The sequence below is a fragment of the Salmo salar genome, chromosome 13 (assembly GCF_965601325.2).
Source record: "Salmo salar chromosome 13, fSalSal1, whole genome shotgun sequence".
In the NCBI taxonomy this organism is placed as follows: domain Eukaryota; kingdom Metazoa; phylum Chordata; class Actinopteri; order Salmoniformes; family Salmonidae; genus Salmo; species Salmo salar.
Window position 1 is genome coordinate 51923057 of NC_138303.1, and position 24534 is coordinate 51947590.

The 24534-nt window shown below is 42.0% G+C and overlaps 1 protein-coding gene across 5 annotated transcripts in view; it reads right to left on the minus strand.

Annotated features, from left to right (window-relative positions):
* The window catches only part of LOC106567373 (kelch-like protein 17), a 38769-nt gene extending 19351 nt beyond the window's left edge, over nt 1-19418 (minus strand). Inside the window, exons 1-4 of one of the 5 annotated variants that reach the window (XM_014136535.3) lie at nt 18922-19395; nt 7588-7852; nt 7187-7240; nt 5025-5146 (exon numbers count right to left, since the gene is read on the minus strand). In XM_014136535.3, the coding sequence (XP_013992010.1) occupies nt 5025-5146; nt 7187-7240; nt 7588-7801 (390 nt within the window). In that variant the 5' untranslated portion in view covers nt 7802-7852; nt 18922-19395. Of the gene's footprint in view, nt 1-5024; nt 5147-7186; nt 7241-7587; nt 7853-18921 lie in introns of all 5 variants that reach the window. The other 4 variants (XM_014136536.3, XM_014136539.3, XM_014136537.3 and 1 more) reach the window with 4 other exon arrangements.
* Nucleotides 19419-24534: the final 5116 nt, after the last annotated feature.

The following is a 24534-nucleotide window of genomic DNA, read 5'->3' on the forward strand; positions in this document are numbered from 1 at the left end:
TTTTGGCTCAGTGCAGTTAGAAGGCACTAGTTGCTCCACTGTTTTGGCTCAGTGCAGTTAGAAAGCACTAGTTGCTCCACTGTGTTGGTTCAGTGCAGTTAGAAAGCACTAGTTGCTCCACTGTTTTGGCTCAGTGCAGTTAGAAGGCACTAGTTGCTCCACTGTTTTGGCTCAGTGCAGTTAGAAAGCACTAGTTGCTCCACTGTGTTGGTTCAGTGCAGTTAGAAAGCACTAGTTGCTCCACTGTGTTGGCTCAGTGCAGTTAGAAAGCACTAGTTGCTCCACTGTGTTGGTTCAGTGCAGTTAGAAAGCACTAGCTGCTCCACTGTGTGGCTCGGCGTGGCCAGTGCCCACGGTGGCTCAGGCGGAAAGCACTAGTTGCTCCACTGTGTTGGCTCAGTGCAGTTAGAAAGCACTAGTTGCTCCACTGTGTTGGCTCAGTGCAGTTAGAAAGCACTAGTTGCTCCACTGTGTTGGCTCAGTGCAGTTAGAAAGCACTAGTTGCTCCACTGTGTTGGCTCAGTGCAGTTAGAAAGCACTAGTTGCTCCACTGTGTTGGTTCAGTGCAGTTAGAAAGCACTAGTTGCTCCACTGTGTTGGCTCAGTGCAGTTAGAAAGCACTAGTTGCTCCACTGTGTTGGTTAAGGGCAGTTAGAAAGCACTAGTTGCTCCACTGTGTTGGTTCAGTGCAGTTAGAAAGCACTAGTTGCTCCACTGTTTTGGTTCAGTGCAGTTAGAAAGCACTAGTTGCTCCACTGTGTTGGCTCAGTGCAGTTAGAAAGCACTAGTTGCTCCACTGTTTTGGCTCAGTGCAGTTAGAAAGCACTAGTTGCTCCACTGTGTTGGTTCAGTGCAGTTAGAAAGCACTAGTTGCTCCACTGTGTTGGTTCAGTGCAGTTAGAAAGCACTAGCTGCTCCACTGTGTTGGCTCAGTGCAGTTAGAAAGCACTAGTTGCTCCACTGTGTTGGCTCAGTGCAGTTAGAAAGCACTAGTTGCTCCACTGTGTTGGTTCAGTGCAGTTAGAAAGCACTAGTTGCTCCACTGTGTTGGTTCAGTGCAGTTAGAAAGCACTAGTTGCTCCACTGTTTTGGCTCAGTGCAGTTAGAAAGCACTAGTTGCTCCACTGTGTTGGCTCAGTGCAGTTAGAAAGCACTAGTTGCTCCACTGTGTTGGTTCAGTGCAGTTAGAAAGCACTAGTTGCTCCACTGTGTTGGTTCAGTGCAGTTAGAAAGCACTAGTTGCTCCACTGTGTTGGCTCAGTGCAGTTAGAAAGCACTAGTTGCTCCACTGTTTTGGCTCAGTGCAGTTAGAAAGCACTAGTTGCTCCACTGTTTTGGCTCAGTGCAGTTAGAAAGCACTAGTTGCTCCACTGTGTTGGTTCAGTGCAGTTAGAGAGCACTAGTTGCTCCACTGGTGTTAAAAATGAAAAGGCATATGCACATTTAAAAAAAAAAATCTATTCTGTTGTGCGTCTACATTTGTATCATTGTTTCATGTCAGGGTGTTGTTACATATCATTTGAGAGGCGGCACCACAAGCAAATTTTGTCATTTCACTTTGCCTGTAAGAACCTTGATGAGCACGAGCATGTCTGATAAGGCTTTGCTGTATCGCAGCCCCTGAAAGAACCTCAATTGCTGGAGTCCTCTCTCCTTCACAAAACTCATTGGAGGAGAAGGTCAGGGGGCGGGACCTCTGGCTTTCTCATCCAATGGGTTTTGAGAAGGAGGCGAGGAGAGAGGACATGAGGAGTTTACACTTGAGATTCTCCCATTGACTGAGTAGCCTTCCAGCAGCCTTTGCAGAAAACTGCATGTCCGGTAGCTTGCGGGCTGTCAATGAGTAGCTCACAAGTAGATACTAGAAATAATCAGTAGGCCTAATATTACATGATTAAATCTGTGAAATAACTTTTCTCCCCAAGCTGTTTACAGGTATTTAGCACCATTCTGCATTTTTGCCATCCATTTTCCCAACATAAATTGGTTTAAATCACATTGTTAAAATGTTGTTTTCATTCATTTCCAAAAGTAAACAGCCTGTCTGAGCCCCATGAGAGTACACCATGGCCGCTTCACGGTTACAACGTAGCCAAGCTGTGTTTATATGTGCCTATGCGCAAATTGAAAAAGCACAGGATAGTTATACCTTGATGAAACAGCTCTGCTTTGCTTGGTTGGTAATATCGACCAAATAAGTAATTTCTACCCTTGTTGCATCAAATATGTATGCTGCTGAGACAAGTTTTAAACATTTTCATGGTGACAGTAGCTAGGTTTCCATCCAATTGGCAACAGATTTTCATGCGAATATTCGAAAATATGCATGAAGAAAATGTGAATTTTTTTCACCAGTGGTGTGTTTCCACCAAATGGACTTGTTGCCGATAAAAATCAGTTCGTTATGACATAGAGCACACAAAATGTACTTTTTTGCTTAAATTTACATGTACTGAATAAAAATCTAAAGTTCAATGTGTTTCCATTGCATTTTTGACTACACCAATAGTTTTGTCAGAAAAACTGTTGGGTTAAATAGCAAATGTGCCAACTCTGGTCTTGGCACGTGTGCTCTAGCCAACAGCTCGAAGATAGTCTACAGTGTGGGTAGGCTAATCTACATGAGATTATTACTGATAAGAGCGAGAACAGCAGTCAAGCATTGATCCTGTCACCAGAATATAACCCTCAATATTTATTGGAAAGGAGCATCAAACTCATCACCTTGCACTTTCACCACCCTGTGAAGTTCAGAATTTATTTAAACTGTAACCTAATAAACTGCATGGTTTCCCAAACTGCATGGTTTCCCAAGTCATAGTGGGAGGACCACACATCATATCATCAAGTTTACTTCGACATGATGGTTATTATATCAATATTTGCGCATAAAGGTGTTTCCACCACCATTTCTCACAGAATACATTTTAACCAACACAAAAATATCCCACCATGTCAGACATACAAATGATCTTTAGGCATTTATAAACTTGTACCAAACCTTCCGGTTTCCATCAGCTTATATGGTATACCTTTATTCGCATAAAAACAACAGGGCCAAAAAGGCAGAACGGAAAAGTAATGTGCTTGCTGAGACTACACTTTGTTATTCCTCATTCTTTTCATGATTATTCTGTTTCTTCAATATTCGTTGTCAAACATGTATCCTACTCACTGTAGTGTGTTGTTTAAAAGGGCACTATAAAACTGAATGACAAATGAAAAATCATTGGAAAATAATTTAGTAGCCTAGTCCTGTAACTGTAAAACACTTAAAAAAAGGCAAGATTCTTAAGGTAGGCTACAGTAGAATGATTTTTGTTCAAAATGTGTGGTTAAGAACCAAAACACAATTACATTACGTATGCAGTGCTGTTCACTGTTTCTCTTAATCAAATCAGGCCTACACAATAACACAAATTGCATGCTGTATATGAGTAGCTGGCGAAAGTATTTTTTTTGTATGAAGTAGCTTTCATGAAAGAAAAAGGTTGGAGACCCGTGATCTAGCAAAACTGCTCAAATATGACCCCATATTACCTGAGCTACATTTTATTATTTATATTGCAGATTCGGTCCGCAATTTATGGATATATATAGCTGCCAAAACATGCAAATGTGATCATGATAAATTAATAATACATTTGCAATATTATTTTTATGTGAACATAATCTATGACCAAATTGAAAGGCAAAACTACAGTTTGCATTTTCAAGTTGACCGTTCTTGGTCAATGCCCTACCAGATAACACTGCCATATTGAGAAAGTAAATTGTTCAAAGACACATTTAAATTCACATTTGTAATTGTACTACATTATTGTGATCACATGACAAAAAGAAAATGAAAACTTAATGTCCAATTTAACAACGCTTTTTCTTAACCTAACAAGTACAAAATTCTTATTCTTATTGGGTAAAACAATATTATTCTTCTATATTATTTTTCGATTTCATTTCCTCATTGACAAGCGTTACCCGGACCACATTCTTAACAGTTTGACGTGTCAATCTATCACCGTGGGTGGGATTGTCAGGGGAGGAGCAGGATATTTGTGAGAGTCACAGGGTTGTTGGGTTTCAGACCTGTCAATTATTTATTGGGGGTGAGATTTTCAGGGAAGGTAGTAGATTAGTAATCTAGTCATTAAAACACTAAATGGTTGTGTTCTGTTCATAAATCTGGATTTCCCCTGTGAAGAAAGTGTAGAAATGCAGGTAAGAAATACTTTGACGAAGTAATGTAATCATCAGTATCAGTATGTTTTCGTGCAATACTTTTACGGTTTTTACTTTAGGTTACTAAATGTATTAGTTCCAGAGGTAAGTATACAAAGCTATTAAAACAAGAGTCAAATACTTCTCAAACCCTTTCAGATTTCGTGATCTCCACGAACATCAGAGTACAGAACTCTCACGTTATTACTTTGATAGCGGTCAGAGAAGTTTACAAACTTTGAGTGTTCGAGACCACCATTTAGAATAATGATGGTACATTAGGAGCTCATCCCAAATGGCCCTCTATTCCCTACATACTGACTACATAGTGCACTACATATGTAGTTTTATCTCAATCTCTTCATTCAAAGACTCAATCTGGACATTCTTACTGACAGTTGTGGCTGCTTTGCGTGACGTATTCTTGTCTCTACCTTCTTTCCCTTTGTGCTGTTGTCTGTGCCCAATAATGTTTGTACCATGTTGTGCTGCTACCATGTTGTTGTCATGTGTTGCTGCCTTGCTATGTTGTTGTCTTAGGTCTCTCTTTATGTAGTGTTGTGTTGTCTCTCTTGTTGTGATGTGTGTTATGTTCTATATTTCAATATTCTTTTTTAAAAATCCTAGCCCCCGTCCCCACAGGAGGCCTTTTGCCTTTTGGTAGGCCGTCATTGTAAATACGAATTTGTTCTTAACTGACTTGCCTAGTTAAATAAAGGTTAAATACAAATAAATAAATAAAAGTAGGGAATAAAGTGCTATTTGAGACGCAGTCAAGGAAAAGAGCAGTAGTCTTGTCTTCTTACCTGCACGTTGCCTTCCCCAACCACGATTTCTGCCGTGTAGGCATACTGAACCAGCTGTTCCAACGCCTGGGGGTCAATGTCATGCAGGGTCACGTGGGTCTGGCGACTCTCCGACATCTCATCTGCATGACCACAGACAGACAACAGAATTTTCCAGTTTTCCAATCTGCAGTGTAAATGTGCCCGTGTCCGTGCGGACAAACCATATTAGAAACCAATTCAACATGTCAAGTCAGAGAAATCAAATCAGAGTTTATTTCAAGTGCATTTAACACATTTTAACTGAAAGAGTTGTGTGTGTGTGTGTGTGTGTGTGTGTGTGTGTGTGTGTGTGTGTGTGTGTGTGTGTGTGTGTGTGTGTATAATGTGGTATATATTCTTTTGCAGGGTTCCCCAACTGGCAGCCCATGGGCGAGGGGGACGGGAGGGGGGACGGGACATAAAAGACTGTAATAACACCAGCAACTCAGCTCAAAGAGATTTTAATTTTTGAAATCTGTTTCAAAGTATTCCCACATATGTGATCGCATACAAATGTAAGCAAGCTTTGAAATTACTATGTTATAGTCAAATGTTATATCCGTTTGGGCTTCTTGCGCTCAATTTGCATTCTAAAAATGTTTTGTAATTAAGTTCCGGCCCCATGACCATTGTTTCAAGAACAAAAATGTTCCAACAGGTCAAAAGAGCCAGCACACACGCACAACAGCGTTTGGTTATATTGATTAGATTGTTGGCTATACAGTGCATTCGGAAAGTATTCAGACCCCTTGACTTTTTCCACATTTAGTTACATTACAACCGTATTTTAAAATCACATTTACATACGTTTTCAGACCTTTGGCAGCGTTTACAGCCTCAAGGCTTGGCGCACCTATAGTTGGGGAGTTTCTCCCATTCTTCTCTGCAGATACTCTCAAGCTCTGTCAGGTTAGATGGGGAGCGTCGCTGCACAGCTATTTTCAGGTCTCTCTATAGATGTTTGATCGGGTTCAAGTCCGGGCTCTGGCTGGGCAACTCAAGGACATTCAGAAACTTGTCCCGAAGCCACACCTGTGTTGTCTTGGCTTTGCGCTTAGGGTTGTTGTCCTGTTGGAAGGTGAACCTTCGCCCCAGTCTGAGGTCCTGAGCACTCTGGAACAGGCTTTCATCAAGGATATCTCTGTAATTTACTCTGTTCATCTTGCCCTTGATCCTGATTAGTATTTCTTCCGCTGAAAAACATCCCCACAGCATGATGGTGCCACCCCCATGCTTCACCGTAGGGATGGTGCCATGTTTCCTCCAGACGTGACGCTTGGCATTCAGGCCAAAGAGTTCAATCTGGCATCATCAGACCTGACAATCTTGTTTCTCATGGTCTGAGAGTCCTTTAGGTGCCTTTTGGCAAACTCCAAGCATACTGTTGTGTCCTTTTTACTGAGGAGTGGCTTACGTCTGGCCACTATATGATAAAGGCCTGATTGGTGGAGTGCTGCACAGATGGTTTTCCTTCTGGAAGGTTCTCCCATCTCCACAGAGGACCTCTGGAGCTCTGTAAGAGTGACCATCGCGTTCTTTGTCACCTCCCTGACCAAGGACATTCTCCCCCGATTGGTCAGTTTGGCCGGGCGGCCAGCTCTAGGAAGAGTCTTGGTGGTTCCAAACTTCTTCCATTTAAGAATGTTCTTGGGGACCTTCAATGCTGCAGAATTTTTTTGGTACCCTTCCCCAGATCTGCGTCTCGACACAATCCTGTCTCGGAGCTCTACGGACAATTCCTTCGACCTCATGGCTTGGTTTTTACTCTGACATGCACTGTCAACTGTGGGACCTAATATAGACAGGTGTGTGATCAATGGAAACAGGATGCAGTTGAGCTCAATTTCAAGTCTCATAGCAAAGGGTCTGAATACTTATGCAAAGAAGATAAATTAATACATTTGCTAAAATAAACATAAAAACTGTTTTCGCTTTGTCATTATGGGGTATTGTGTGTATATTTATGTTTTTTTATTTTATTTAATCAATTTTAGAATAAGGCTGTAACGTATCAAAATGTGGCAAAAGGGAAGTGGTCTGAATACTTTCCGAAGGCACTGTATCAGCCGACTTAAATAGGCCTAGGTTTAGAGCATGGTCAGTTGAAAATAAGTCTAGTGGTGAGTCTTAAAGCCTCATACCCTCACAAGCTGCAGGAGGGAGGAGGAAAACTGGGACACACCTCACCTGGTGATCTATGACCCCAACAGGAAAGAACGCACACAGACAACAGAGAGGAAGAAAGGAAGTGGTCACTGATGAGGAAGGAAGCAAACAAATGAGGTGTTGCTCACAAGTTCAGGTGCCACTGCCACTCACACACACACAGTGAGCAAAATGTAGCGCAGTTCAATGTCTGAGCATTCAAGCAAAAACCAATAATCACCACAAACCCGTCACACCACTTTGTTCATGGTAAAGAGGGGGAGACGGTGTCTCAAAGTGAGTGACTAACACTAGTAGTGAACACTTGTGAGGGCATGGAGAAACAGAATAGCAGTCTCAGTAGCAGTGGGTGAGGACTCGGAGGAGGGATACTTACTTGTAAACATGGCGTGGAAGTAGGGACTGCAGGATGCCAGCACCACTTTGTGTGCCTTAATCTCTTTGTTGGAGACGTGCAGCACGATGTCGCAGAGCAAGCTGCGCTGGCGCATCCTGTTCATGGACACGAACGAGTCGTGGTAGTGGCGCTTGGAGTTGTGCGAGATGCTGTGGCCGTCACGGTTCAGCAGCTGCATGCCCCCCTCCATCATGGTGCCCGACTCCGCTGCAGCCGGCTCCTGCCTGGGCCTCACTCTGGGAGACTGCAACACACAAGGGGAGCCATTCCGGTTCTTTTAGGGTTCAACAAATTCTGCGAATTTTACCCAAATTCCCAGGTTTTCTAGAAATCCCAGAAGGAATTTTGCAGCCCTAGGTTCATTCCAATTAAATTGTCCCAATTCGATAAATCTCTGTTTTATGTCATATGTGACTGTTTGTGTCATCAAAATAAACATTACATCACCACTGCTGTAATAGGCATGACATGACATGTGTCATAACAGTCATAGTAGCTGATGTGAAAGATATGACAACTGACTGTACAATCATGACAGCCAGGTATACCAAAATGTAGGTTAGCTAGGCCAGCATGGTTAGCTTGTATAGCACTCTGTGCTAGCCAGTAATATCCACATCATAATACTGACATCAGCTGTCAAGACTGCTTAATTCTACTTTGCTTTAAGTCTGTCCATCAATGTCATTGAAGATGTTGAGGTAGGCTAGGTCCTAATCATGTATGTCAAATAAAAAGTACAATACAGGTCGAGTTAGTTTGACTATTTCATAATAGCAAGCTAGGACTGATGGTTTGGTTAGCTAAACTTGCAAGTCTGTGTGTTTGTTTACCAAAGCATCTACTGTCGACATCTAGTAAACTTGCTAGCTATGGATGAACACATTTCTAGTGGGAAATGTGTTAAATTCTAGTCATGGTATAAAAGGGATAGTCAACTCGTGGCTCTATGCGTTCTCTGGAAAAGAATGCAACTCCATGGAAGTTCAGTATTTCCATAGAACGCATAGCCTCTTGTGGATTATCCCTTATGTCATCTTGTTCAATGTTATCCTTGCTTATAAGGCAATCTTGATATCTTATGTATTGTAATAGAATAAGGTCTTAGCTGATTGACAGCTGCAGCTCCTGGCAGGGTGTGTGGGGTAGAGAAGGATGCGCACGCACACACACACCCTTCCTTTGGTCTCTCTCTCAACCAGTGAGTTCTCACGTTAAGAACACACTTTAGAATGGTGCATAAGCATCTAGATACCCTATACTGTACTCTGTAGAATTGTGTTATAATGAATATTTACATTCCTATCAACTGTGTGTGTTATGCCACAAGTGGCTAAAATGTAATTTAATCTGGTCCTTTTTCTACCAAATGTGGTATATTTTCTTAGTAGTGTTTTAGAATCTAAAGCATCTACAGCAGGCCTTATAAAAGTTTTATGAAGGCTTCATTAAAAGTCCCACTATGATATGTACTGCCATTTTAGCCTGAACAGCTGTTGATTCTTAGAATATCACTTTTAAATGCCTCATCAGCTTTATTCAGCTAACCAGCCCGGTCTAACCCCGTCATAACCCAAAATATAAGGTTGTTTTACTGTAATGGGTGTTAATGGTTGAGTGGATGTCTGAAGACATTGCACCAAGGTTCTGTAAAATGATTCAGGTGGAAATTATATTGTTGTCAATATAGCCTACCTTTCTGATAGGCTGGATGTTTGTTGATTGAAGGCTGTGTGTACACACATGCCATAAGTTTGTGCGTTCTGGGGGTGTAACCAGTCTGAAAGATAACCACTGTTAAAACGGTTAACCCTATCAGTCCTGTGACCCCAGAAAAAGATTTGGCTTTTCATTATCTGACTTTCATTTATATGTAAAGCCCTTATACTTATCCTGACAAGTGTTTTACCATGTTCTTTTCAGGACAACCAGGGCTACAAGCAGAACACAAAACAATTTGACAAAAACAGTTGCATTCATGAGTTTATTGACAAATGTCAATTTAAAAATAAGGTCCAACAAATCAAAAAACAGATAAAGATGAATTTATATGAATTCTGTAAGTACATAAGTTGTTTGCTCACTAAGAGCAACATCCAACTAGTCAGTGACAACTGTGCAGAGTTTGTGAAAGCAACTATGTGAGCTTATTACAGTACTATAGACACTATGTCCTGGGATTTCCTACCTTCTCCGTAGAAGCTTGTGAGCTCTGTGAGAGTCTCAGCTTTTAATACAGATTTTAATAGTTTGTAGTTCAAACCATTCGGACTCTACAGATATATTATTATATTTTTGTAAAAAGACCAGGCCCTGGGCCCCTTCGGAATCCACCCTTAACATATTTTTGTAAAAAGACCAGGCCCTGGGCCTCTTCGGGATCCACCCTTAACATATTTTTGTAAAAAGACCAGGCCCTGGGCCCCTTCGGAATCCACCCTTAACATATTTTTGTAAAAAGACCAGGCCCTGGGCCCCTTCGGGATCCACCCTTAACATATTTTTGTAAAAAGACCAGGCCCTGGGCCCCTTCGGGATCCACCCTTAACATATTTTTGTAAAAAGACCAGGCCCTGGGCCCCTTCGGGATCCACCCTTAACATCTTTTTGGCACACCGGACTTCTGTGACTCTGTATGCTTGTTCTGGGACCCTACTGGTAGTAACATCTTGACAGTAAAGCATTTCACCTGGCCAAGGTTGTACTTCAGTGTGTGTGAGGGGGTGGAGTACTACTATAACAGTGGAGTTATGTTACAACTGGATAACGGTAACACTATCTTACGTTGGTTCTGTGGTAACAGAGTGTACGTTTCATGCCCTGATAACCTAGGCCTAGCTTACACTTTAGGAATCCACTGTCCACTGGTTAATGTCTATGAGGCCTATGCCATAGATTACATAGACTCTATGGAGACTTTGTAGTATGTATCAATGTGAGATACATTACTTTTTGCTCCTTCAACAAATTAATTTTTTAACCATTGATAGAGAAGCATCTTAAAATGTCACCACTACTGCATAACAGGGCTTGTGTCCTCTCTCACTCACTCACACACATTATCCGTAGCCATGCCACCGTCAGTGTCACTGAGGGGACACACAAACCTATTCACACACACATAACGATACCTTTCCTTTTTCTGACTCACTAGGCATTCTGGATGACTGCCAGACGTACTGCTTCAATTTCTGCAGACCATTTCCCCGCTGTGACCATCTTTGTTTGATTATCAACATGCATTTGGTCATTTCACCTTCCTCCTTGAGGTTGTTTCTATTCCTAAAGATGTGGTATTGCACCCCCAACCCCCACACCATCTATTTTGAATAACCGTATCATCAGCAAGAAAAGCAATGGCAGAAAATACAAATTACCAGTGATAAATGTTGCAGTTTCGTGGAACCAGGGAAGAACTGACGACTTGACGGTGGTAGGCCTGATCACCGACAACGAGACAGACCTGGTTGTGTGGTGCCAGGACAACAACCTCTCCCTCAACATCAGCATGACAAAGGAGCTGATCATGGAATACAGGAAATGGAGAGCCGAGCACGCTCCCATTCACATCAGTGGAGTAGGTCGAGAGCTTTAAGTTCCTCAGTGTCCACATCACTAAGGATCTATCATGGTCAACACACACCAACAGTCGTGAAGAGGGCACGAGAATTCCTCTTCGCCCCCAGGAGGCTGAAAAGATTTGGCATGGGCCCTCAGATCCTCAAAAAATTCTACAGCTGCACCATTGAGAGCCTCTTGCATCACTGCTTGGTATGGCAACTGCTTGGCAGCCGACCGCAAGGCACTACAGAGGGTAGTGCGTACGGCCCAGTACATCACTGGGGCAGAGTTCCCTGCCATCCAGGACCTCTATAACAGGCAGTGTCAGAGGAAGGCCATAAAAATTGTCAAAGACTGCAGATACTGTTCTCTCAGCTACCGCACAGCAAGAGGTACCGAAGCACCAAGTCTGGAAACAACCGGAACATGAAAAGCTTCTACCCTCAGGCAATAAGACTGCTAAATAGTTAATAAAATATTTAACCAAATAGCTAGCCAGACTATCTGCATTGACCCTTTACGCAAACTTTTTTGACTCATTAAATACACTGCTGCTACTGTTTATCGTCTATCCTGTTGCCTATGCACTCAATTACCTTGTACCCCTGCACATCAACTCGGTACTGGTACCCTGTGTATACAGGCAAGTTATCGTTACTCACTGTGTATTTATTATTACGTGTTATTACTTTTCTATTTTCTCTTACTCTGCATTGTTGGGAAGGGCCCGTGAGCAAGCATTTCACTGTTAGTCTACACCTGTTGTTTACGATTAAATTTGATTTGAACGACTGATCCCTCTCAATGAAGTCACGGAAGTTCAAGGCAGACCGTGGAATTGCAGGCATTGTTAGCAGAAAACAGGTTCCCCCATTATAGTGATGGAAAAATGGCGATATTCATGGTCAATCTTCATGTCAATATATTTTTTTTAAGACAATCATGGTACCAATAATTGCTTCTAATAGACCAGAAAGACATACGTCTTTGAACCAATATGGCCAAAAGTATCTGGACACCTGCTCGTCGAACATCTCATTCCAAAATCATGGGCATTAATATGGAGTTGGTCCCCCTTTGCTGCTATAACAGTCTCCACTCGTCTGAAAAGTCTTTCCATTAGATGTTATAACATTGCTGCGGGGACTTGCTTCCATTTAGCCACAAGAGCATTAGTGAGGTCGGTCACTGATGTTGGACGATAAGGCCTGGCTCGTGGTCGGCGTTCCAATTAATCCCAAAGGTGTTCGATGGGGTTAAGATCAGGGATCTGTGCAGACCAGTCAAGTTCTTCCACACCGATCTCGACAAACCATTTCTGTACGGACCTCGTTTTGTGCATGGGTCATTGTAATGCTGAAACAGGAAACGGCCTCCCCAATTTTTTTCCACAAAGTTGGAAGCATAGAATTGTCTAGAATGTCATTGTATGCTGTAGCATTAAGATTTCCCTTCACTGGAACTAAAGGGGCCCAAACAATGAAAAACAGCCCCAGACCATTATTCATCCGCCACCAAACTTTACAGTTGGCACTATGCATTGGGGCAGGTAGCGTTCTCCTGGCATCCGTCATACCCAGATTTATCCGTTGGACTGCCAGATGGTGAAGCGTGATTCAGCACTTCAGATAACACGTTTCTACTGCATCCAATGGCAGCCTGCTTTACACCATTCCAGCCGACACTTGGCATTTCGCATGGTGATCTTAGGCTTGTGTGCAGCTGCTCGGCCATGGAAACCCATTTCATGAAGCTCCCGACAAACAGTTATTGTGCTGACATTGTGCTTCCAGAGGCAGTTTGGAACTCGGTAGCGAGTGTTGCAACCGAGGACAGACGATTTTTACGCGCTTCAGCACTCGGCGGTCCCGTTCTGTGAGCTTGCGTGGCCTACCATGTCACAGCTAAGCCGTTGTTGCTCCTAGACATTTCCACTTCACAATAACTGCACTTACAGTTGACCAGGGCAGCTCTAGCAGGGCATAAATTTCATGAACTGACTTGTTGGAAAGGTGGCATCCTATGACGGTGCCACGTTGAAAGTCACTGATTTCTTCAGCATGAGCCATTCTACTGCCAATGTTTGTCTATGGAGATTGCATGGCGGCGTACTCGATTTTATACGCCTATCAGCAATGGGTGTGGCTGAAATAGTCATGTAGAGTACTTAACAAGAGGGGGCAGCAATGAGCTAGCCTGCAACGTATTTTCCTGGAGTAGCTCAAACTCTCCATGAGACGCCATCTTAACCGACTTAATTTGGCTTCAATTCACTATTGAGTCTTCACATAGGATTTAATGGTGTCACGTGAAGCATCCAATTTGATAATTGCTACGGTCTGTCTCGGTCCATATTTGTGTAAAGCATATGATATATGAAGAAAGCCTCCGTTCAATCCTCTGCAGGGGTGCAGTGCTGTCGGAGCGCAGGCTCCTTCCCTTTTGACTCGAGAATACACTGAGCTTGTAAAACTATTTCTGGAAAATTAATTCTGATACATTCTAAATAAATTATATTTAATTACCACTTAAATTCAATGAAAAACTATAGAATGACAAATAAATATGTATAGCAGCCTAGAGGTAGGTAAATGGGGTGGTTTCTTCCGTCTTCTCTCTGGCGGTGGCAAGAATGAACTATTAGGCTACCTGTGTGCACTGCAAAGGCCAGTCAGAGTCTCGACCACTTTGGCCAATCAGAACGGTGGAAAAAAAGTAATTCACTGTGTGTCTGCCTCGAGGATGTTCATAAAACTCCATAGACCCTCTTGCACAGTGGAACCCTGAACAATATGTGACCACTTCTTAGGGCGACACCGTTTTGCTGAAGACTCCCAAACCAGAGTGGCCAAAGGGAGACACAAGGACCAGAGCTCCGAGACAGGATTGTGTCGGGGCACAGATCTGGGGAAGGGTACCAAAAAATGTCTGCAGCATTGAAATAACCCAAGAACACAGTAGCCTCCATCATTCTTAAAATGGAAGAAGTTTGGAATCAACAAGACTCTTCCCTGAGTTGGCCGCCCTGCCACACTGAGCAATCTGGGGAGAAGGGCCTTGGTCAGGTAGGAGACAAAGAACCCGATGGTCACTCTGACAGAGCTCCAAAGTTCCTCTATGGAGATGGGAGAAACTTCCAGAAGGACAACCATCTCTGCAGCACTCCACCAATCAGGCCTTTATGGTAGAGCGGCCAGACAGAAGCCACTCCATAGTAAAAGGAAAATGACAGCCCGCTTGGAGTTTGCCAAAAGGCACCTAAAGGACTCTCAGACCATAAGAAACAAGATTCTCTTGTATGATGAAACCAAGATTGAACTCTTTGGCCTGAATAGCAAGCTTCACGTCTGGAGGAAACCTGGCCCCATCCCTACAGTGAAGCATGGTTGTGGGAGCATCATGCTGTGGGGATGTTCTTCAGCGGTGAGACTAGCCATGATCAAGGGAAAGATGAACGGCACAAAGTACAGAGAGATCCTTGATGAAAACCTTCTCCAGAGCGCTCAAGACCTCAGACTGGGGCGAGGGTTGTTGTGGAATATTCCATTCAAACAATCATCTTTATTCAATATTGATTAAATATTGCAATAATGAAACCGTCGACTCAACATTCTTGACTGTCGGGCCGAGAGCCTACCATTCACAGACAATGCACAGTTTATATAGCTGATACCAGAATGCTTGGTTCCACCCATCCCATATAGATTGGGGGGCACCATAAGCCACGTTGGGTTCATCCTCTGGTCATCTGCCTCTGGTGCTGTTTCCCAGATGCCAGGATAATTATGAATACTGAGGCCTTTGTTCTGTTCCTCCAGGCTCTCTCTATCTCGGTGACACCCACCACATCTGATCTATGGAATGCCAGCTGTAGGTTTTTCATCACCAAGCCATCACTTAATCAGTTGCCAGCCCAAGCTCCATAAAGACTCCTCTCAGTTAACTCAGAAAGGAGAGAGACAGTCCTAAGAACCTTACTCTATTAAATAAAACAACCATTTGGTGCATAAATATGGCATAATCTTGTAATCCTGCTACCACAAGGTTAAACTTCCAACAGGACAACAACCCTAAGCACAGAGCCAAGAATGCAGGGGTGGCTTCGGGACAAGTCTCTGAATGTCCTTGAGCCCGGACTTGAACCCGATCTAACATCTCTGGACAGATCTGAAAATAGCTGTGCAGCGACACTCCCCATCCAACCTGACAGAGCTTGACAGGATCTGCAGAGAAGGGAGAAACTCCCCAAATACAGGCTTGTAGCGTTATACCCAAGAAGATTTGAGATTGCCAAGGTGCTTCAACAAAGTACTGAGTAAAGGGTCTGAATACTTACAGTACCAGTCAAAAGTTTGGACACACCTACTCATTCAAGGGTTTTTCTTTATTTTTACTATTTTCTACATTGTAGAATAATAGTGAAGACATCAACTATTATATAACACATATGGAATCATGTAGTAACCAAAAAAGTGTTAAACAAATCATAATATATTTTATATTTCATATTCTTCAAAGTAGCCACCCTTTGCCTTGATGACAGCTTTGCGCACTCTTGGCATTCTCTCAAACAGCTTCAAGAGGTAGTCACCTGGAATGCATTTCAATTAACAGATGTGCCTTGTTAAAAGTTCATTTGTGGAATTTCTTTCCTTCTTAATGCATTTTAGCCAATCAGTTGTGATAAGGTAGAAGATAGCCCTATTTGGTAAAAGACCAAGTCCATATTTTGGTTGAATTGCTGCAAAGAAACCACTACTAAAGGACACCAATAATAATAAGACACTTGCTTGGGCCAGGAAACACAAGCAATGGACATTAAACCTGTGGAAATCTGTCCCTTGGTCTGATGAGTCCAAATTTGAGATTTTTGGTTCCAACTGCAGTGTCTTCGTGAGATGCAGAGTAAGTGAACGGATGATCTCCGCATGTGTGGTTCCCACTGTGAAGCATGGAGGAGGTGTAATGGTGCTTTGCTGGTGACATTGTCTGTAATTTATTTAGAATTCAAGGCGCACTTAACCAGCACGGCTACCACAGCCTTCTGCAGCGATACGCCATTCCATCTTGTTTGCGCTTAGTGGGACTGTCATTGGTTTTTCAACAGGACAATGACCCAACACACCTCCAGGTGGTGTACGGGCTATTTGACCAAGAAGGAAAGTGGTGGAGTACTGCATCAGATGACCTGGCCTCCACAATCACCTGACCTCAACCCAATTGAGATGGTTTGGGATGAGTTGGACCACAGAGTGAAGGAAAAGCAGCCAACAAGTGCTCAGCATGTAGGAACTCCGTCAAAACGGTTGGAAAAGCATTCCTCATGAGGCTGGTTGAGAGAATGCCAAGAGTGTGCAAAGCTGTCATCAAGGCAAAGGATGGCTACTTTGAAGAATATCAAATATATTATATATTTTGATTTGTTTAACACTTTTTTGGTTATTACATGATTCCATATGTTATTTAATGTCTTCACTATTATTCCACAATGTAGAAAATAGTTAAAAAAAAATAAGAAAAACCCTTGAATGAGTAGGTGTGTCCACACTTTTGACTGGTGCTGTATGTAAATGTGATATTAAATTATTATTTTTTATAAACTTGCAAAATATTCTATAAACATGTTTTGCTTTGTCATTATGGGGTATTGTGTGTAGATTGATGAGGGGAAAAAAAACAATTTAATCAATTTTAGAATAAGGCTGTAACTTAACAAAATGTGGAAAAAGTCAAGGGGTCTGAATACTTTCCGAATGCAACGTATACTGTAACCATGTGTTCAAGATAATCAAATCAAAGTGTATTTATGATACAGCGTGTAAGCTATACAATGAAAGACCTACTCGCAATAAAGCTTTACTTGTAAACAGTGCAATGATATTAAGCTATATGTATTTACATTAGGCTATAGCCTACAAATAGCTATACCATGCAGTCATAGGCCTATTGCAAATGATTGTTGTTTGATCCTGAACTAGCCAAATGGAAGAGCTATCCTTCAGCACCACAAGTTGGTTCAACTTCTTTAATTGACATCATTGCACGATCCTGGCACTATACTTTCAGAACCTTTTACTTAAAATATCCTTTTAAAATTACATTTCATCAAGATCTGTTGCCTATGCCTATAATAGTCATACTCATCATTTATTACAAATAGACGATTTTCCCTTCTCACAACGGTGCTCGTTTAGTAAAGTTAGATAAAATAATCAATGTCTTGCAAGATCACAATTATGAATGTGCATGTTACATAACCAAATATAATACCAACATAGGGCTATAACATTCCTGCTACACCAAAAACACCTCATTTTCTAATGAGATTTTACAATGGTTAGCTGAAACCGAATAGTCATATTTTCTTCTCATGCACCAAAACTCCACAGATCGTGGCACTAGGCAGGATATACACTTTGATTGAAACAAAATACAAGAAAGGCTAATAGTTTAACACCATCTTCTCTAATTCACTCAGGAAACAGTCATTAAAGAAGAACTAAATGCCTATTCCCATTAAAATGATTGAGGTCAATAAAATATTCAGAATGGAGATACGTTTGGACGTGTCACCGGTAAAACATTAATAATGATAATTCATGATTGACAGTGATGATGGCCTATTTTGAAATTAGGTAACCTATGCCTAACTTGATGTTGGAGATTATTACAAATATTTAGACAATAGCCTGTGTGTGGGCATAGGCAGACGTTGCAAGTGGAGGATGCATTTTTTCTAATTATTAAATTGGCTAGATCTGTCGGTACACACTGAGTGATAAAGTCGCTTTAAAAAATAAAAAAAAGTCTCCCTCACCTAAAAAAAAATAGCACTACACCACTGATCCTCTATGATGATGTTGACTGCATGAGCAACGACATCAAATTTAAGGTGGATCTGCAGCAGTGATGAGATCCTCATCGTTGCGGCGTGAATAAAATTAGATACTGACAGGAATAGGTCATGTTTTTTTTTGCTGTAATTGTGATATCGACTAAAACGCGCTTATGACATTCCTAAATTATAATTAGCTATCGACTATGTGCAAGATGCTATCTCTACACCACCTTTAAACCGCTGGCTCGTCTGGTCTGGCCACTCAAGAACGTGCTAGACATTATCGCAAAACAGGGCACTCCAACTCTGTTCCTGGAGAGTTATCCTCCTGAATGGTTTCGCTCCAACCCCAGGTGCAACTAACCTGATTCGTCTGTCTTATCAACCAGCTAATGATTAGAATCAGGTGCCCTCGATTAGGGTTGGAGTGAAAACCTACACTACAGGACGTTAGCACTCCTGCAACAGGGTTGGAGAGCCCTGTCCCAAAACATAACCTGCAGCAAATGATCCTCATCTCTCTAGACTAGACAGACAAATGATAGAGAACTCAGAACTATATTTCGCCGCTCTATTTAAGATTACGTTCCCACAGAGAAGCTGTTCTATAGCTAGAAATAAGTGACTACGTCTGGTTTCCAACGAGATTAACATAAAGTGCAATTTTGAATTTCCAGAATGGCTATTTAGCTAGCGACAATCTTCCATATGTTTAGCTAAACGTTTCCCTTTTTAATCTGTGGCTAAAACATAACTGTCATTGATTTTGCTACTATAGCTAACTAACCGTTAGCTAGCTAGCTATATTTTTACTACATAGACACCGGCAGCCGTGACAAATGACATGGCGATGTCGGGATTTAGCTAGCTAAAGTTAGCTAGCTAGCTACTGTACAGTAGAACTCAAGACTCACCAGCCGTCGTCTGTGTCGCAAGGACAGCACAAATGTATTTCTAGTTGTAACCTTTTCCAGTTTCTTGATATGTTATAGTCCAAGTTCAGAATGTAAGGTATTTGATTTATCAGTATTTTGAATTGTTAATCACCACGTCAACATTACATGATGTCGCATCAAAACAATGCTTCTTGTATCGCTCGCTCCACACAAGTGACACTGACAAATACTTAGTTTCTCCTTCTTTCAGACTGCATTTTAAAACAGTTTTTATATCTTGCAAAACCACAAAGTGAACTAATACATGTTCTGCTATTGCACATGATACCGATTGAAAAGCTGAATACAAAATCCATTTAGATGAACTACAGTCTCTGCTAAGTCTATTGGATTTGCAAAAACCTTTCAAATTGAACGTCACCCATAACATCAACGCTTTAGATTGGTGAAGTTCGAGGTCGTTTTGTTTTGTAGTCACGGTGGGCGAATTATCAGTCTCACAATACCGATGTTCGCGAGTGGATCAAAACAGTAATGTATCATGAGTAAATTGTGACTGACGGATCTACAAATAATAATGAGTTGTTATTTATGATGCAAGGTTATTTGTAGATAATTTGGCTGCAATGTCGAACAAGCCCACAGACTGGAAAAGGATTTAAAGGGGCAATCTGCATACATTTTTGGATTTAGAAATGTATTATACAGTATGTACCCATTGAATCTTGAAGAATGTAACTTAGAAATGCCTCATGAGCTTAGATCAACTGTAGTACCCCATCAGAACCCAAAATATAAACTTGTTTTACTCCAATGTTTTATAAACAGTCAATCTAAACAAACACTATATAGCCTCAAAACATGGTTAAAACTGTAATGTTGATATCCCAGATGGTCAGTCCTTGCAACCATAGCGCTATCTATGAATTTAAGAGTGGTTACATTTCTCCAGCCCCATCACTCAGCTTTTTACCAAAACAGGGGCGGGGACTTTGTTATTGTTCCCCGTCAGTCAGTAACTCGATATAATATACTATGGAAAGTCAACGACCAATCATATTCACATGAAGAAAACTGAAATCACACCCATCAGGAAAAATGGATGCCAAGCCCGCCCTCGGAAGCCCCTCTTTCCTCGCTATAATACCAGAGCTCGCATTCATTTCTGCTTGGCAGAAGAAAGGACGTGTCATGCAATTTACAAACTTTTCAAGCACACGAAGACTACGAGATTCGGCTCTGACTTAGGTGTCTGTTAGTGGGGAGACAGTACACGTCCCTATGGATGTTGCGAGTTTTGGGTCTTGGTATTGGTTTTTGTGTTTGCTAAAATCTAACTACACTGAACAAAAATAGAACAGAAATATAAATGCAATATGTAAAGTGTTGGTCCCATGATTCATGAGCTGAAATAAAGCCTTCCCTGTAGCTCAGTTGGTAGAGCATGGTGTTTGCAACGCCAGGGTTGTGGGTTCGATTCCCACGGGGGGCCAGCACAGAAAAAGAAATGTATGAAATGTATGCATTCACTACTGTAAGTCGCTCTGGATAAGAGCGTCTGCTAAATGACTAAAATGTATAAAAGAGCCCAGAAATGTTCAATACACACAAAAAGCTTATTTCTCTCAAACTTGGTGCATAGATTTGCTTACATCCCTGTTAGTGAGCATTTCTTCTTTGCCAAGATAATCCATCCACCTGATAGGTGTGGCATAACAAGAAACTGATTCAACAGCATGATCATTAAACAGCTGCACCTTGTGCTGGGGACAATAAAAGACCACTCTAAAATGTGCAGTCTTGTCACACAACACAATGCCACAGATGTCTCAAGTTTTGAGGAAGCATTCAATTGGCATGCTGACTGCAGGAATGTCCACTAGAGCTGTTGCCAGAGAATTGAATGTTAATTTCTCTACCATAAGCCGCTTCCAACATCGTTTTTGAGAATTTGCTACTACGTCCAACCGGCCTTACAACCACAGACCACATGTATGGAATCGTGTGGGCGAGCGGTTTCCGGATGTCAACGTTGTGAACAGAGCCTGATCAGCTCTATGTGAAGGAGATGTGTGAGGTAAATGATGGTCACACCAAATACTGATTGGTTTTCTGATCCACACCCCTATCGAGAGTGCGGTATCGTCCATTTGTGGGCATAACAAACACAGTTCCTTCCCCACATTCAGACACACGGTTGGTTGTCAAAAGTGGTGGATATGAAAACAACAACGACAATAAAAATGAATTATCCCAGTCCTCAGGTTGGCACCTTCAGGAGATAATGTATGGGAGACTGGCATCGTTGATGAGGACAGTGACGAGAAGGTATGGTCTGCAATTCGCTGTGCATCCTCCTTTTCGTAGCTAAATGCGAACCTCCTCTGTTAGTCATAAACACATGATTCAGCCGAGTCCAGAACGAGACCCAGTAACTAAATGCGCTGAGCCGGAGTCAAACAAAATTTCTTGTGATTCACTATGAACCCCAGAGACTGAATATGGGAAACCAGCGTGGCAGTGTGGAGCTCCATCTGTTCCCTCGACTCTGCTATGACCAGCCAATTGTCCAGATAGGCCAATACTCTGATCCCCTGGCATCGCACCGGTGCCAAAGCCGCCTCCACCACCATAGAAAAGGTGCAGGGTGAAAGGGAGAACCTGAAAGGCAGGACCAGAAACACATTTGGCCACACACTCTAAATGAAACCTCCGAAAATTTCTGTAGGGAGGATGTATAGCCATATGAAAATATGCATCCTTCAGATCTATGGACGTGAATCAATCGCTGGGACGCACAGACTGCACAGACTGGGGGGGGGAAGGGGGGGCCAGTGCCCCTGTGACAACAATTTTGGACCCCCTTGTGGCCCCCCCTAAATGTGGAGTATGAAATAACTTTTACATAACACATTTTTGCTATTTTTTTTTTTTTTTACATCCGTTATTAGACAGTGGCAACGGGGAACAGTAATGATTATGAAAATGGTATTTTGCCTGCTAATGCCTGCAATGCAGTGAAGAAAACGATATGACAACAATAACGTCTAATGTAACTGGCCCCTCTAACAGTACAACTGGCCCCAGCTTGGCCCCCCAGTTGAAATGGTCTAGAACCGCCACTGCTGCAATAGCCAGCGAAGTGTGAGCATTTTAAACTTGCAAGCTGTGAGGTGTTTGTTTAAAACACTCAAATTCAGGATAGGATGCAATGCAACATTCCATTGCTCTTGGGAACAAAGAAGAACCGGCTGTACCAACCGCTCTGTACTTCTGACACGGGACCACCCAAATAGCCTGCTTTTGAAGGAGACAGGAAATAAAATCGGATTAGCTAACACTTGCCATTGGAACACAGGAGTGATGGTTACTCATAATGGGCCTCTATATGCCTATGTAGATACTCCATAAAAAATCTGCCATTTCCAGCTATAATAGTAATTTACAACATTAACAATGTCTACACTGTATTTGTAAACATTTTGATGTTATTTTAATGGGCAAAAAAAAGAAGACATTTCTAAGTGACCCCAAACTTTTGAACGGTGTTGTAGGTATGCTTGTTAAAAGGCCATTGTAGGTAAGTATGTGTCACGTCCAAACCAGTAAAGGGGTGTATTTATTATTGTAGTTTGGTCAGGACGTGACAGAGGGTATTTGTTTTCATGGTTTTGTGTATGTGTTTAGATCGAGGGATATTTTGTGTAGAGTGTTTCTGGGGTTTATTGGCGTAAGTGTCGATGTAGAGGGGGTAGTTGATTTAGGTGGTTCGGGTTGTGTGTATATTGTAGAGGGGTATTTGATTTATGTGTTCTGGGGTGTTGGGTATGTTCTTGTGTTTGTATTTCTGTGTTGGCCTGGTATGACTCTCAATCAGGAACAGCTGTACATCGTTGTTTCTGATTGAGAGTCATACTTAGGGAGCCTGTTTTCACCTGTCACTTTGTGGGAGGTTATTTCCGTGTTTAGCCTTACAGGACTGTCTATCGTTGTTTTGTATACGTTTTTGGTTTCCCGTCTTTATCCTAATAAAAGAAGATGAGTATATATTTTCCCGCTGCGTCTTGGTCTCAACCCTACGACTGCCGTGACAGTATGGATGTTTTTAAAGGCCACTGCAGATAAGTATACAGTTGATGTCGGAAGTTTACATACACCTTAGCCAAATACATTTAAACTCGGTTTTTCACAATTCCTATCATTTAATCCCAGTACAAATTCCCTGTCAGATCAGTTAGGATCACCACTTTATTTGAAGAATGTTAAATGTCAGAATAAGAGAGAATGATTGATTTATTTCAGCTTTTATTTCTTTCATCACATTCCCAGTGGGTCAGAAGTTTACAAACTCAATTAGTATTTGGTAGCATTGCCTTTAAATTGTTTAACTTGGGTCAAACGTTTTGGGTAGCCTTCCACAAGCTTCCCACAATAAGTTGGATGAATTTTGTCCCAGTCATCTTGACAGAGCTGGTGTAATGGAGTCAGGTATGTAAGGCCTCCTTGCTCACACACACTTTTTCAGTTCTGCCCACAAATTTTCTATAGGATTGAGGTCAGGGCTTTGTGATGGCCATTCCAATACTGTGACTGTTGTCCTTAAGCCATTATGCCACAACTTTGGAAGTATGCTTGGGGTCACTGTCCATTTGGAAGACCCATTTTCAACCAAGCTTTAACTTCCTGACTGATGTTTTGAGATGTTGCTTCAATATATCCACATAATTTTCCCCCTCATGATGCCATGTATTTTGTGAAGCGCACCAGTCCCTCCTGCAGCAAAGCACCCCCACAACATGATGCTGCCACCCCCGTGATTTACGGTTGGGATGGTGTTCTTCGGCTTGCAAGCCTCCCCTTTTTTCCTCCAAACATAACGATGGTAATTATGACCAAACAGTTCTATTTTTGTTTTATCAGACCAGAGGACATTTCTCCAAAAAGTACGATCTTTGTCCAGTTGCAAACCATAGTCTGGCTTCTTTTATGGTGGTTTTGGAGCAGTGGTTTCTTCCTTGCTGAGCGGCCTTTCAGGTTATGTCAATATAGGACTCGTTTTATTGTGGATATGGATACTTTTGTACCTGTTTCCTCCAGCACCTTCACAAGGTTCTTTGCTGTTGTTCTGGGATTGATTTGTGCTTTTTGCACAAAAGTACGTTCATTTCTAGGAGACAAAAAGCATCTCCTTCCGGAGCGGTATGACGGCTGCGTGGTCCCATGGTGTTTATACTTGCGTACTATTGTTTGTACAGATGAACGTGGTACCTTTAGGCGTTTGGAAATTGCTCCCAAGGATGAACCAGACTTGTGGAGGTCTACAATTTCTTTTCTGTGGTCTTGGCTGATTTCTTTTGATTTTCCCATGATGTCAAGCAAAGAAGTACTGAGTTTGAAGGTAGGCCTTGAAATGCATTACATTACATTTTAGTCATTTAGCAGACGCTCTTATCCAGAGCGACTTACAAATTGGTGCATTCACCTTATAATATCCAGTGGAACAACCACTTTACAATAGTGCATCTAAATCTTTTAAGGGGGGGGTTAGAAGGATTACTTTATCCTATCCCAGGTATTCCTTGAAGAGGTGGGGTTTCAGGTGTCTCCGGAAGGTGGTGATTGACTCCGCTG